The sequence below is a fragment of the Ovis aries genome, chromosome 2, assembly GCF_016772045.2.
Source record: "Ovis aries strain OAR_USU_Benz2616 breed Rambouillet chromosome 2, ARS-UI_Ramb_v3.0, whole genome shotgun sequence".
NCBI lineage: Eukaryota > Metazoa > Chordata > Mammalia > Artiodactyla > Bovidae > Ovis > Ovis aries.
Genome location: NC_056055.1, coordinates 82475240 through 82490052, shown reverse-complemented (window position 1 = coordinate 82490052; position 14813 = coordinate 82475240). Strand labels below are relative to the sequence as shown.

The 14813-nt window shown below is 40.8% G+C and overlaps 1 protein-coding gene across 1 annotated transcript; it reads left to right on the top strand.

The window, feature by feature from the left end:
- Positions 1-8971: 8971 nt before the first annotated feature.
- Positions 8972-11329, top strand: LOC101121753 (outer dynein arm-docking complex subunit 4-like). Its single transcript, XM_042242735.2, is given in 2 exon segments — positions 8972-9969; positions 9971-11329. Coding segments are annotated over 2 exon segments (2037 nt in total). The 5' UTR covers positions 8972-8980; the 3' UTR covers positions 11019-11329.
- Positions 11330-14813: the final 3484 nt, after the last annotated feature.

Below are 14813 nucleotides of genomic sequence, written 5' to 3'. Positions count from 1 at the left end.
TCTGCGCCTTTCCCAGGGGCCCCTCGGTGATGGGAAAATCAGCTTTGGCAGGCAAGACAGGGGAGCTATTTTTGGCTTGGTGAGTGGGGCTGGAGGGGAGGAGAGCCGGGAGATTTCTGCATCTCAAATCAAACCAGGCTGGCAGCTTTCAACTCTTTCTATACATAGGCCTAGCTGGCCAGCCTTGTTGGTTATGTCTTTCTTTAGAATCTTGTGTCCTTTTTTGAACCTTGTAATCTGAGAAAGAGTGAACAACTGGAGGACAAATGAAAAAGATTAATGGATTAAAACATATTTGTAAAAAATTCCTATAGGAATTGGGGCTACTTAGCCCAGAGAAGAGAAGATGGGGGATAGAATTCTTTGACTATGTAAAGGATTATATTATTGATCATGGCAACATGTGTGTGTCTCAAGGTGAGAGGCTGGGCCTGATGACAGCCACATCCTTTCAAAATCTAAAATTTCACATCTATGAAAATGAAGAATGGTGCATACTCTAAGGATTTGTGGACAGTGGAAACCTGATAAGAACTTTTTTGTCCTTTGGCTATTTAGGTATGTTACTGGTCTTTCCTTCTTCCAGTCTTGGCATCCTGTCTATTTAAGTGGGAAAGAGTCATCTGTATTGTGTGTCCCCAAATACAGTTTTTTGAACTGTTCATTGATATGAAAATAATTCTGTGATTGTTTTTATAATAAGGCATGCTGCTGCTGCTGCTAAGTCGCTTCAGTCGTGTCTGACTCTGTGCGACCCCATAGATGGCAGCCCACCAGGCTCCCCCGTCCCTGGGATTCTCCAGACAAGAACACTGGAGTCGGTTGCCATTTCCTTCTCCAGTGCATGAAAGTGAAAGTGAAGTCGTGTCCGTGTTGTAGTGACCCCATGGACTGCAGCCTACCAGTCTCCTTTGTCCATGGGATTTTGCAGGCGAGAGTACTGGAGTGGGGTGCTATTGCCTTCTCAGAATAAGGCATAGTTTTCCCTTTTAAAAAAATATAAGTATATATTTTGTATTTTGTGAATAATGATTGCACACGAAGCCATTTTAGCCATTTATACCTTCATGTCAAAGAGTTTAACAACTCTATTTAGCTGAATAAGCATAAGTTTAAAAAAAAAAAAACAAAATAAAAATATTCCAAGAGCATTACTTCAGTAAAACTGAAGGGATTAGAAAAATACAGAAAACTTGGGTGACTAAATGGCAATATGAGGGCAATGGTACCATTCAGAAGAAGAGATGAAGGGAGTTCAGGGGCAGTTAGGAGACTACAACATGGCAATGATGCTTTTTCATGGTTTATCAGTCATTTAGTCAACAATTACATACCAAGCAATGAGACAGATGCTGGAAGCACAAAGGTTAATAAGACATGGTCCTACTTGACAGTAAATTAAGGTAGCATTGGATGCTATAACAGACTAAATTTATATGCATAATTGTTCAAATGCAAAATCGTTGCCTGTTATTATATTGGTTTCTGATAGATGATCCTGGTCAGTGAAAAGCTCTTCTCTCTGTCTTCCTTGAAGGACCAAGTCTCCTTCAAACTTTCATCTCCACCGTCTGCTGAAACCCTGTTTTCTCTGATGTTCAGCTAATAGATGAGGGAAGCAAAAGCCTCTAGTGATGATTCATTTCACTTTAGGGCTTTCCTGGTGGTCCAAATGGTAAAGAATCTGCCAGCAATGCAGGATAGAGATCGGGGTTCAATCCTGGCTCAGGAAGATACCCTGGAGAAGGGAATGGCAACCCACTCCAGTATTCTTGCCTGGGAAATCCAATGGATAGAGGAGCCTGGCAGGCTACAGTTCGTGAGGTAGCAAGAAGTCAGTCATGGCTGAGTGGCTAACAGTTTCACTTTACTTTGGCTGATGTCCCATTCTGACAATCAGTTACCTGGCCACAGCTAAGTGCAAGTGTGACTGGGAGATGTATTCTAAGCTTGGCCATAAAGAAAAGGAGTTAGAGTTTTGGTGAATAGCTAGTATTCTCACCAACCTAGAACTAATTGTGTGAAAAGAGTTGTTAACATTCACATGAAATTTGCTTGTTCTACCATGCCAGTTCTGCACAGAAAAAAACTTCTTGAGTTCAGTGCAAGCACATTATATATATGATTTAACTTCCCAACAGATTTACAAATGACAGGTTTCCATCCATCACTCTTCCTTTCTCCTTTGTTTTACCCAACTTGCTTGCTCCCTATGGGTTGCGACTATGTCTCCTACATATATTCTGGGCTAGGAGGAAGCCTGTTGCCTGTTTTATTATGGCCCTTGAAGTAAGAATGGCTTTTATATTTTTGAATGGTTGAAAAAAAATCCGAAGAAGAATAATATATTGTAACCTTTAAGAAAATTTAAAAAAAAAAACCTTAATTTTTAAGATAACCTTAAAAATTACATGAAATTTAAGCATCCATAAAGTCTCACTGAAACACAGCTGTGCTCCTTTGTGTATGTATTGTCTATGGCTAATTCTGCCTATTGCTACAGAGTTAAGTAGTAGTTGGAACCCATCTTTACTGTCTGGTCAGCCACAGAAACAGTTTGCAGACCACTAGTCTAGGTCACAATACAATAGAGAGTCCCTTTTGTGAGACAGAGGTATGATAAATAAGCTCTGGGATGCTAGAAACACAGTAGCAAAGGGGACAAGACCAGGTAAGTTAATACCAGTCTCTTGACCTCTCATACCAATAATGAGACAGATAAGAGAAAGATGATCAAAGTTCAGAGAAGAGACTAATATTATATCCAAGGCCCACTCCTAATAATTCATTTTTACTTTGGTCTTCTTTCACTTTATATTTGTGTACCTGCTCAATTACCTTAGACTGCTGGGTTTCATCTTTGTATCTTCTCCAATATACACAACAGAGCCTATGCTCAATGTGTCCTCAGAAAATATTGAGTGAATGAATGGAGGGAGTCTGGGCTATTGCTCATTTGCTTGGCACTTTTGTGCTAATTGAGAAAAAATGGAATTTGGGCCTACGCAGCCCCATGGGCAAATGACTTGACAAAAAGGTAATCTGGATTACCCCACCTCTTGCCCTCTAGTCTAGCACCTTGCATAGGAAAGTACTTGCACAGAGGAGTATGGTGACCTTGAATGGAGTAACACGCACATTTCTGTTGGGCAAGACCTTCAGTGCACATACAACTTATCAAGATTATGACTGACACTATCCTATACAGGTGGCATCTATTCTGCCTGAATGGCTCCAAAGTAGAGCAATGCAAGGTCATTGTTAGGCTGCTTGCCTCCAGCAATGCAAGCTGCTGGAGAGAAAGATAAGTCCTCAATATCCACATACTGATTAACTTTTCAGCTTAAATGATGACGAAATACCCCCTTTAGAGGAAAAGGTTATATGGCATACAAATAGCTCCTGCCAGATACTAGAGTTGTGTAGAAATCAGAGCCTATATGAATACCTTGGTGCTATTCTATTTGGATGCATGCCACAAAAAATAACCTGAAGTAGTGCTGAAAAAGTATCAATAAATCATCTATTTAGCTTGACACTGCAATGTACCAATTTCTTTTCTTTGTAAGTTTAAGTGCTCTTCAAAGCCCTAATTTGAAATGTATCCTCATGTAGGCCTAAAGGATGACCGAAAACCAGTTCTAACGAAAAATTAGGGTAAGGGGTTCAATTTCTGCTGGACTGAAATAACTGACGTTTCAGTGATCCCAGTGCAATATCCCTGAACCTAATAGGATTTTGGAAAGACTTACGTGAATTTTTCTATTATATTATTTCTTCCCACATATGTCCAAACTGCTTCTCATTCCACTGACTCCTCTACCCAGCCCCTTTTCCTTCTTTCTCTCCTCTATTAACTTATCCTTCATTTGTACCTATGTTACTCTAACGAGCTAGTTTTTATACTCCAGGTATGTTATTAAGCCCTTGATAGTGACCCCAGAATGAAGAGCTTGGTGATTAGTTGGCTACAGCATTATGTAGGAGAGAAAAAAGGATTCCCTGGTGTGAAAGAAACTTAGAACATATGAGCTTAAACAAAAGACCTTTCATATCCTAATGACCACTCTAAGGTGTGAGAACATATGCGGTGTACAGTGTCAAACAAGCTTCAGAACCTCTTTTGGTGGAAGAACAATGTTCTGGAGACCACACTGCACTGTATGGGGTTGGTTTGTTTATCCCCTGTTTTTTCAGAGCCAGGAGAAAGCAACGTGTCAGAGACAAAACTGTGTCAGGAAAAAATTAACAATGGTTATTTACTCATAAACTTGCACCAAGGGAACTCATTTGTAGTCACTTTTGTTTCAGCAGATCTCATAGGAAGGTGTTAGAAAGGAGACTGCATTTTATAGGCTCAAAAGAAGTACAGCGGTAGTCTTTGGTTGGCAAGAATTCTCCTTGAGTAGGATTTTGTAAGTGGAAAAAGCTTTCTAATTGGGCTTCAGGTCTGTTTGGCCTTTCATGGTTGACTACAAGGGGCAAGTACGCAGTGGGGGCCATCTTAAGAGAGGGAAAACAAGTGGAGGGGACCAGTGGGTTGCTTTGCCATTAAACTTCTTATTTATTATGACAGTCAGCTTCTGAGATGTGACAAGGGATCCGATGACTTGATAACTGAGTCAAAGTTAAAGAAAACGCTTCTATGTGGCAGGCACTGTGCTGATTCCCTAATGTCACCTTTCCCTGTGCCCCTGTACTGCATTTAATGACACCAGACTTCCGGGGAGACATTATCTTGTGCATTTACACATGTGCTGACATGGAACAGCTGTCTAAGTTTATGACAAGGAGGACTCAGTGTTCAGTCTCTAGTCCATCTGGCCTGAAACATCTTCCTAATATGCCAACTTGTTTCTTCTATTGAATCCTGGTGAATTTAGAATCTACAGGATTTGACATTATTATATCTTCCATATGTCACCAAAACAGTGAACTCCAAAGGAAGGCCAAATTTTGGTCATGCTGAAATATTGAATATTGTTGAATCAATAATTGCTTGTGGCAGATGAGTTCTTAATTAATTAATTAATTAATTAATTTTTTTTTTCCTTTTTGCCACACTAGTCTTTTTGGAAAGAGGTTTGTGTGTGGTTTGTTGTTGTTGTGATATTTATTGTGGCAGTATTTGAAGTATATTGTTCCTTAGGCCTTTGAAGTTTCTCACTAAATACTTCATGATGGATTGAGGTAACACTTGAAATAAGGAAAAAGAAGTTGAATTGTTCTATGCTTGGCTTCCAAGGTTATTAATGACTGAGTTCAACACCATTTTCCCAACCACCCTATGCATCTTCCCCTCTCTTCTACAACTCGTACCTTCTTCTTCAGAAAAGGCATCTACCTTTATCTTACAGAAAATTTGTTCTCATTTCTATTCTGTTTCTGCCCTATTCTACTTCCTTTATTTCTTCTTGGCCTTCTCCTTCATTCAGACCTCAGCTCAAGCCTTTATGAAGGCAGTGTGGAGTAGTGAACAGAATAAAGAAGGCTAGCCCTTTTACAGAGAATCATTTTTTTGATTATGGAAAATTCCATACATAAAAGTAGAGTGTATTACATACTTGTCATAAATAATGGTCACTCAGCTTTAGTGTTTATAAACATTTTGCATGTCTTGATGAATCTATTTGTTCCTACCACCGTTGTCTGCCTTTCCTGCTAGTACAATGACGAATAGAAGCAGTCAGAGGAGACAGTCTTGGCTATTTCTTCATCTTGGAGGAGAATTGTTCAATATTTATCATTAGTTACAGTGATCATAGGGTTTTGCTGAAACTATCATATCAGATTGAGAAATATTTCCTCTTCCTAGTTTTGAGAGTTGTTAATGTTGCCTGGCATTGAATTTTGGCAAACACTTTATGTACATCTATAAGGAGATCATATAGCTTTTTTTGTTTGTTTTTTAGTCTGTTAAGTGTGTATTTTATTGATGAAGTGCAGACTAATCTCTCATTCTTTGGACAAACTCTACATGGGCATCAGGTAATACCCCTTTTGTATATTGCTGGGTTTGATGTCCTAATATATTACCAAGGATTTTTGTATAAATTACATTCCATTAGGTGTTTTGCTGTATTATAATTTTTAAATCAGCTTTTGGTATCAGGATAATAATATGGATACCACAGTAAGTTAGAGAGTATTGCCCAAAGCTGTTTTCTGAAATAGTTTTTATAAGATTGATATTATTTCTTCCTCAAATCTTTGAAATAATTCACTGGCAAAACTATCCTGACTTGAAATTTCCTTGAGAAGTTTAGGAAAAAATATAAATTCAACTTCCTTGCCAGATATAAGTGCATTCATTCATATTAGGCAATTAATATACCCATATTTTTCCTGTTTCTTGTCAGTTTTAGAATGTTGTGATTTTAAGGAAAATTATCTATTTAATCTAAGTTGTCAGGTCTTGGCATAAAATCATTTTCTTGTGCTCACAAAATTACCAAGTTGTAGATGAGCAAAGTAACTCAGATCTTTGAAACTCATGTCCAGTGTTTTATCTACTATTCTACTGTATGACGCAAATGTTTGCTTAATTAAGTTGATTAATATTTGTTGCTCTCCTACCATATACCCAAATTTTGCTATGCTATGGAAATGCTGATGATTATGATGACATCTTCTGGCTTCAGAAATCCCATAATCTGATATAAGTGCGAAGAATTTTTTAAATAAAATATGGGTTTTCTGATACAAAGTGAAAGGGCTACCATAAATTGAATATCCCAGAAGAGAAAGTGATTAACTAACTCTGGAAATAGAAGGATCAGGAAAGGGTTTATAGAGAGGGCAATATTTGTACTAGGCCTTAAATGAACTGCAGGAATATCTCAGGCATCAGAAAGTGAACATATAAAGGAACAATGCATGAAAGGAAAGATGCTGGTGGAAAGTGAGTGTATAAAGGAATCAAAGTATGAAGGGCAAGCTGTGCTCGAGGAAGAATGACAAATCTGGGCCAGTGGAACTGTACTCAGAGAGAGTTTAAGAGGCAGATGGAGGTCAGATGTTGAAGGGTCTAGTCTCATACATTGTCCAACAGTTAATACTTGGGAAGCTGGTGGGATTCTTTAAGTAGAGAAGTAACACAATCAAGATAAGAAGATGGATAAAACTGGCAGTCCCTCTCAAAAATGAATACGGAACCAGAGATGATTGTTAAAATGAAGATTCCTGAGTCCAATCCCAGACTTACTGAAGAGTCTCACTGGGAGCAGGCCAGGAAATATGTAGGTTGTGCCTCTCAGATGAGTCTTGATAGACACCATGATTAGAAAACGAATTGGAGTAGAACATCGACTTTCAAACCATCCTATGGGACAGGTTCTACTGAACTTTCTTCAAACAAAGCATCTCCTTTTTGATTTCTCTATTGAACATTCACATAAGATTTTAGGTTGACCAAGAATTTCCACAGCTAAAAACAGTTTGACAAACTATGGGACCAAAGGTTGGTGAAACTAGTGTTTGGTAAGTCATTTGGAAGTTGTGGCAGTGCTTTCTAAGTGCCTGTGAAGAGTGCTGGGGGGAATGGAGAAAACAGGGATGGATTCAGACATCACTTCTAAGGCAAAATTAACAAACCTTAAAAAGGCCTGCAGAGAGTGAAGAGGCAGAGTGACTCTAGAATTACTCCCAGTAACATTACCGGGTTGAAGTCTCTAGAGCCAATATTTGTGTTTATTTTTCACTTTTTTATTTCTACCACCTCAAGAATGATGGCAAAAAAGCATTGTGTGTAAATTATAAGATCCTTATATATTTCCAGGTTGCCAGTTTATTCACCATAAGCCACTTGCTTAGTGGGTTAATCCTCAGACTGATTGTTTATCAGGCAGTATTACCACCTCTCATTTTAAGGATCCTCAGTTCAGTTCAGTTGCTCAGTCATGTCTGACTATTTGCGACCCCATGAATCACAGCACGCCAGGCCTCCCTGTCCATCACGAACTCCTGGAGTTCACTCAGACTCATGTCCATCGAGTCAGTGATGCCATCCAGCCATCTCATCCTCTGTTGTCCCCTTCTCCTCCTGGAGCCAATCCCTCCCAGCATCAGAGTCTTTTCCAATGAGTCAACTCTTCACATAAGGTGGCCAAAGTACTGGAGTTTCAGCTTTAGCATCATTCCTTCCAAAGAAATCTCAGGGCTGATCTCCTTCAGAATAGACTGGTTGGATTTCCTTGCAGTCCAAGGGACTCTCAAGAGTCTTCTCCAACACCACAGTTCAAAGGCATCAATTCTTTGGTGCTCAGCCTTCTTCACAGTTCAACTCTCACATCCATACATGACCACTGGAAAAACTATAGCCTTGACTAGACGGACCTTTGTTGGCAAAGTAATGTCTCTGCTTTTCAACATGCTATCTAGGTTGGTCATAACTTTTCTTCCAAGGAGTAAATGTCTTTTAATTTCATGGCTGCAGTCACCACCTGCAGTGATTTTGGAGCCCCCCAAAATAAAGTCTGACACTGTTTCCATTGTTTCCCCAACTATTTCCCATGAAGTGATGGGACTGGATGTCATGATCTTCGTTTTCTGAATGTTGAGCTTTAAGCCAACTTTTTCACTCTCCTCTTTCACTTTCATCAAGAGGCTTTTTAGTTCCTCTTCACTTTCTGCCATAAGGATCCTACTGCTGCTGCTGCTGAGTCACTTCAGTCATGTCCGACTCTGTGTGACCCCAGAGACGGCAGCCCACCAGGCTCCCTCGTCCCTGGGATTCTCCAGGCAAGAGCACTGGAGTGGGTTGCCATTTCCTTCTCCAATGCAGGAAAGTGAAAAGTGAAAGTGAAGTCGCTCAGTCGTATCTGACTCCTAGTGACCCCATGGACTGCAGCCCACCAGGCTCCTCCGTCCATGGGATTTTCCGTACTGGAGTGGGGTGCCATTGCCTAGGTTTGCTTTAAAAGTAAATGTCTCGCTTTTTTTCCTTCCTTTCTCCGCTTCAGCGTCTCCAAATTCCGTCACCATGGCGGACCCAGAAATTGAAGTCTTGCGAAGCACCTTTCCATCTTACATGGTGGAGGGCGAGCGGCTGTATCTATGCGGGGAGTTCGCTAAAGCCGCCCATAGCTTCAGCAATGCTCTTCACCTTCAGAGCGGAGATAAGAACTGCTTGGTTGCCCACTCCAAGTGCTTCCTCAAGATGGGAGAGCTGGAAAAATCCCTGGAAGATGCTGAGGCTTCACTCCAGGGAGACCCAACTTTCTGCAAGGGGATTTTACAAAAGGCCGAGACCCTGTACACCATGGGTGACTTCGAATTTGCCTTGGTTTTCTACCATCGGGGCTACAAGCTGAGGCCTGATCGGGAATTCAAAATTGGAATTCAGAAAGCCCAGGAAGCCATCAACAACTCGGTGGGAAGTCCCTCTTCTATTAAACTGGAGAACAAAGGGGATCTGTCCTTCTTAAGCGAGCAGGCTGAGAGTATGCGAGACCAGCAGAAGCCTCATCCCGTGAGACAGCTCGTACACCACCCCAAGAGAGAGAGCAAGCGGAAGGGCTCGCTCAAGAGCGAGAAGATTGTCCGCCAGCTCCTGGGTGAACTCTACGTGGACAAGGAGTACCTGGAGAAGCTCCTGTTGGATGAAGATCTGATCAGAGGCACCATCAAGCATGGCCTGACCGTGGAGGATCTCATCATGACAGGCATCAACTACTTGGACACACACAGTGACTTCTGGCGGCAGCAGAAACCCATCTACACCAGGGAGCAGGACCGGAAGTTGATGCAAGAGAAGTAGCTGCGGGACCGCAAACGCCGTCCCTCGCAGACAGCCCGCTATATCCTCAAGAGTCTGGAGGACATTGACATGTTGCTGACTAGCGGCAGTGCTGAAGGCAGCCTTCAAAAAGCTGAGAAAGTGCTGAATAAGGTACTGGAATGGAACAAAGAGGAGGTGCCCAACAAGGATGAACTGGTGGGAAACCTGTACAGCTGCATAGGAATGCCCAGATCGAGCTGGGCAGATGGTAGCGGCCCTGCAGAGCCACAGGAAGGACCTGGAGATCGCCAAGGAGTACGATCTTCCTGATGCCAAGTCCAGAGCCTTGGACAACATTGGCAGGGTTTTTGCCAGAGTTGGGAAATTCCAACAAGCCATTGACACGTGGGAGGAGAAGATCCCTCTGGCCAAAACCACCCTGGAGAAGACCTGGCTGTTCCATGAGATTGGCCGCTGCTACCTGGAGCTAGACCAGGCCTGGGAGGCCCAGAGCTATGGTGAGAAGTCCCAACAGTGCGCCGAGGAAGAAGGGGACATGGAATGGCAGCTGAATGCCAGTGTCCTGGTGGCGCAGGCACAAGTGAAGCTGAGGGACTTCGAATCGGCCGTGAACGACTATGAGAAGGCCCTGGAGAGAGCGAAGCTGGTCCATAACAACGAGGTGCAGCAGGCCATCATCAACGCCTTGGATGATGCTAACAAGGGCATCATTGAAGAGCTGAAGAAAACCAACTACAGGGAGATACTCAAAGAAAAGAAGGAGAAAGAAAATGCCACTATGTTGGATCAAACACGGACAGCAAAGGAGAAGGAAACGAGGAAAACCAAAGATGAACCTGAGAAGGTGATGAAGCAGTGGGAGCAGGAGAGACAGCCCGAAGGTGTCTTGTCTAAGGAAACTTTGGGGGTCACAGCTAGGCAGCCAGAACACAGGCAGAGAGAAGACCCAGAAAAAGCCTCATGGAGGAAAGAATTGGGCGCGAAGGAGAGAGGTCCAGGAGACACTGCCAAAGGACAGTTTGGGGAACCAGGCAGGACAGCACAGAACAGAGAGGAAACCAGGGAAATTTACAGGAGGCCTTCAGAACTGGATCAAAACCTTTCAGATGAATCAAGCCCAAGGGAATCAGAAGGACTAGAGAAGAGCCTTTCAAAAACTGACGGAGGAGAGTTGGAAGCACTTGGGAAAACAGAATCAGGAGAAACAAAAGAAATGGAAATAACAGAAAATTCTGAAAAAATAGAAAAAGATGAAAAGGAAGATGAACCCACTGAGTAGCATTAGGATCAGCAGGCTGGTGTTCACAGGGACCATGGAGATCTTACTAAACTGGACATTCAAGCTGAGATTTGTCTCTTATGTGGACTGGGTCCCACAGGTCACCCTGTCTCTATTACTGTTTTCCCTTTAAATGTGTATCTTTCACTCTTACAAAAAAAAAAAAATGTAAATGTCTCTTTAAGCTAGAGAATGGGTAGGCTTGAACTAGAAAGCTATGTTGTTGTAATGATTCAGTGCCAAAAATTCTACTCTTTTCTGGGACAGGGAGCCAAATATATAGCTCTGTTCTTTAGCAGGAAGAATTCAAAATCAAAATAAAATAATAAAAAACCTTAGAGTTTAAAGTAAATAATTTTAAAAGTTTGGAAAGGAGACTGTTTTTATGATCTTCAAGTCTTCTCATTTTGTTTTGTTTGTTTACTTGTTATTTTTAAAGCAAGTGGACAGCTGGCTTAAGTTTGGCCTGCTGACCAGAATAGAGCAAGTTGGACCCTTATCATTTTGGCTGACTTACGGCTCAGAGGTTCCTAACAGCACCAACTGGATAAAAGAGGATCACAGGGACTTGCAACATTGGATTGTGACAAAGAAGTGACCCCTTGAGAAAATCGATCAAATGTCTATCTGCTAACTTATATGAACAGGAGGAGCCATGCAAAACACACTGAGCTTTACTAATGCAAAATTAAGTAGATGGACTTATTTCTTTGGCATTAGTGAAATAGACTCCTCTGGGCAAAACATCCCACATCATTAAAACCTTCATGACAGATGAGAAGAAATAAAAATCTGTTATTATATGTATCTATCAATTATCCTAAACAACATTGTTGATTAAATTTCTTATCAAAATTTAACCTTAGTGCAAATGCCTAGAAGGTAGTAACGGGATCACCTCAACTTGATTCTTTCAGATGAATTTAAATGTACCAATACTTCAGGTCTCTGAATAAAAGAGCAATCAAGAAATCAGATGTTACCACATCACAGAGACAAGGTTTAGTCAGATAAGTTTCCTCCACATATGCCCTATGAAGGGAATCAGAGTACAACTCTGCTTCTTCTTAGAGATGTGATATTGGCAAAATTTCTGAATTTAGTCTTAGTTTCCTAATCTGTAAAACAGAATCAAAGCATTCTCTGAAGAATAAAGATGTTATAAATTATAAAAGACAAAATACATGGCCTCGTTAACATTCAACAAATTTGTTTCTTAATGTTAGTTTCTGATTGCCAAGATGGGTGACCTAAAAGCTGAACATGGAAATGTTTTCGCTTGTTCTAGTATGAAGACTGATTCAACTATTCTTTTGAAATCATATTTCCCCAGGTCTGCAGGTTTTGTGGTTTCTTGGTTCTTTCTTCTAAATAATTTATGGAAAACTAAATTAGAACAATAACGATTGCCAAGAATTGTGAGAGCTTTACAATCTATAAAGCACTTTCATGGACCTTGTCTTTTTGGATCTTCACACAGTATTTTAAGGCGATACTTTTATCTCCCAGTTTATAACACTGACACCAAGGCTCAGAGTGGTAATAACTTATGTAAGATCATATAACAAATACTGAGTCCAAGGCACTCGAGTTTTCTAACTCAATATAAAATGTGTTTCTCTAATGTATCTGTTCAGAATTAAGTTCTAGGTAGCCATGAAACTTGTCATCCAAATTGGGGTTTGTTTGGGAGTGAAAGGAGGAGCTATTAAAAATTACAAGGACCATAGAGATAAAATGGGACTGTTAAGCAAATAGGAATGTGGGTCCTCCTTGATGAAGTTCAAATTTCATGAGACTGGATGGCCTCTCAATCAGCTTTATTTTCAGACTACCATCAGCAGATTAAAAGTAGTATTTTTAAACTGAAACTTAGAGAAAAGGGTTCTAGGAAAGGAAAGTAAATAGAAAAATATTTACTTTTTTGGTCATAGGACAAAAGAACACAAAATAATTATTGAATTTCAAATAGCATTTCATCCCCTTGTGGAAGAGACATATTTTGTCATTTACCCTTCCTTAGTCAGATTCCCTGGTATATAGTTTGGGTCAGTGGTAAAAATATCCACAGAAGGAAAGTGTCATACTCTATATTAACAAAATCACTGAATACACATTGAAAGACTTTGTCAAACTATAATAAGCAGGATTTCAAAACAACCTTAATAAGCAGGGTTTCAAAGCAGCCTGTGTTTGTTTAGCCAGTACATAAGGATCCAGAGCCGGTGGCATCACCTGCTCGATGAACATGAGTTTAAGCAAGCTTTGGAAGGTGTGATGGACAGGGAAGCGTGGTGTGCTGCAGTCCATGGGTTCACAAACAGTCGGACACAACTGAGCAAGTGAACTGAACTGAAGTGTCCAGAGAACCTACCTACAGGGATCTTTAAAGATTAAAGATTAACTGTATCTGTTCTCTATTTTTCTTTATTAGTAATGAGCCAAAGAAATATGGAGAATCTATAATATCACAACAGAACATATAAGGATAATGAAGGATTTCCTAAGAATCCTTCTCAATGAAAGACTCATGAGCTGAGAGTGATGTCACTTGCCTATGGATGCTGCTGGGGGCCTCTTTCCTTTTTTCCTCCCTTTTTCTTCCAATCCTTGCTTCCTTCTTTCCTTCCCCTCTTTTCTTTTCTTATTCCTTCCTTGGTGTTTTTCCTTCTTTTCTCCTAGAGCCTAAAACTGTAGTTGGTACTTACTAGGAGTCTGATGATACATACTAATTGATCTATTCCTGAGTGGTTTTTTTTTTTTTTTAAAGCAGCTGACCAGTTCTATAGTCTTTCAAAAATTATCCCTAGGGCCCTCAAATTCAGATCATCCTTCCCAGCAGGATGGGTAGCACAGCATAGGTCATGAAGGCATATCTGGTCTCTTACTGAGGTCGTGAAGAGCCATTGAGTATTGTCTGACAATCACCAAGCACCTCCTCAAGGGAGAGCCAAGGCACAGATGACCTGTTATTTCTTGGCTATTGGGAAATTTCTAGTCTTCATAAAAACAGAATGTACTGCTTGATCAAAAAGTTTGTTCTGGTTTTCCTGTAATATTTTATGGAAAAATCCAAATGAACTTTTTGGCCAACCCAACACATCTCTTCAATAAAAGGGATTTTAGGCCATGGGAGGGTGGGGGTGGAGAGAAGGGTGGAGAGTGTTTCTAAACTTAAAAGAGAAAGAAGGAAAAATAGGAAATAAGTAGCTGAGAAAGCTACATATTCCACTTAATCTGTCTCTTTCCCCCTTCAGTGACCTGACCAAGCAGTGAATGGAAGGGTTCAGACAGGTAAAGCACCTAACGGAGCATCAACTTTCCTTGGGTTTTTGGATTCTCATTCCACAATTCCTCCTTGTGTAACCTTGGTTAGATGACCTAAACCATCTGTGAAATGAGTATGGCAAGTCTTCCTCTCAAGGTGTCTTCTGGGGATTAAATGAGGGGACACAAATAAGACCCCAGAATAGAGATTTGCACATAGTAAAATTGTAAAAAATTATGACATCATTCATTTTATAAGGAGATCATTTTCCCTTTGGTGTTCATGAAGTTCCTAAGAGTCATGCCTCATATCTAGGCTAGCCATGTTGTTCCTTGGGGGTAATATTCTTGTAGACATGGTCCCAAGGAAACCCAAACCCCAAATGCTCACCCCATATACTCATCAGAGCCCAAAAATTCTTCAGCAGGGAACAAAATCTCTCACTCCTCAAATGCCTACTGCTGCTGCTAAGTCACTTCAGTCATGTCTGACTCTGTGCGACCCCATGGACTGCAGCCTACCAGGCT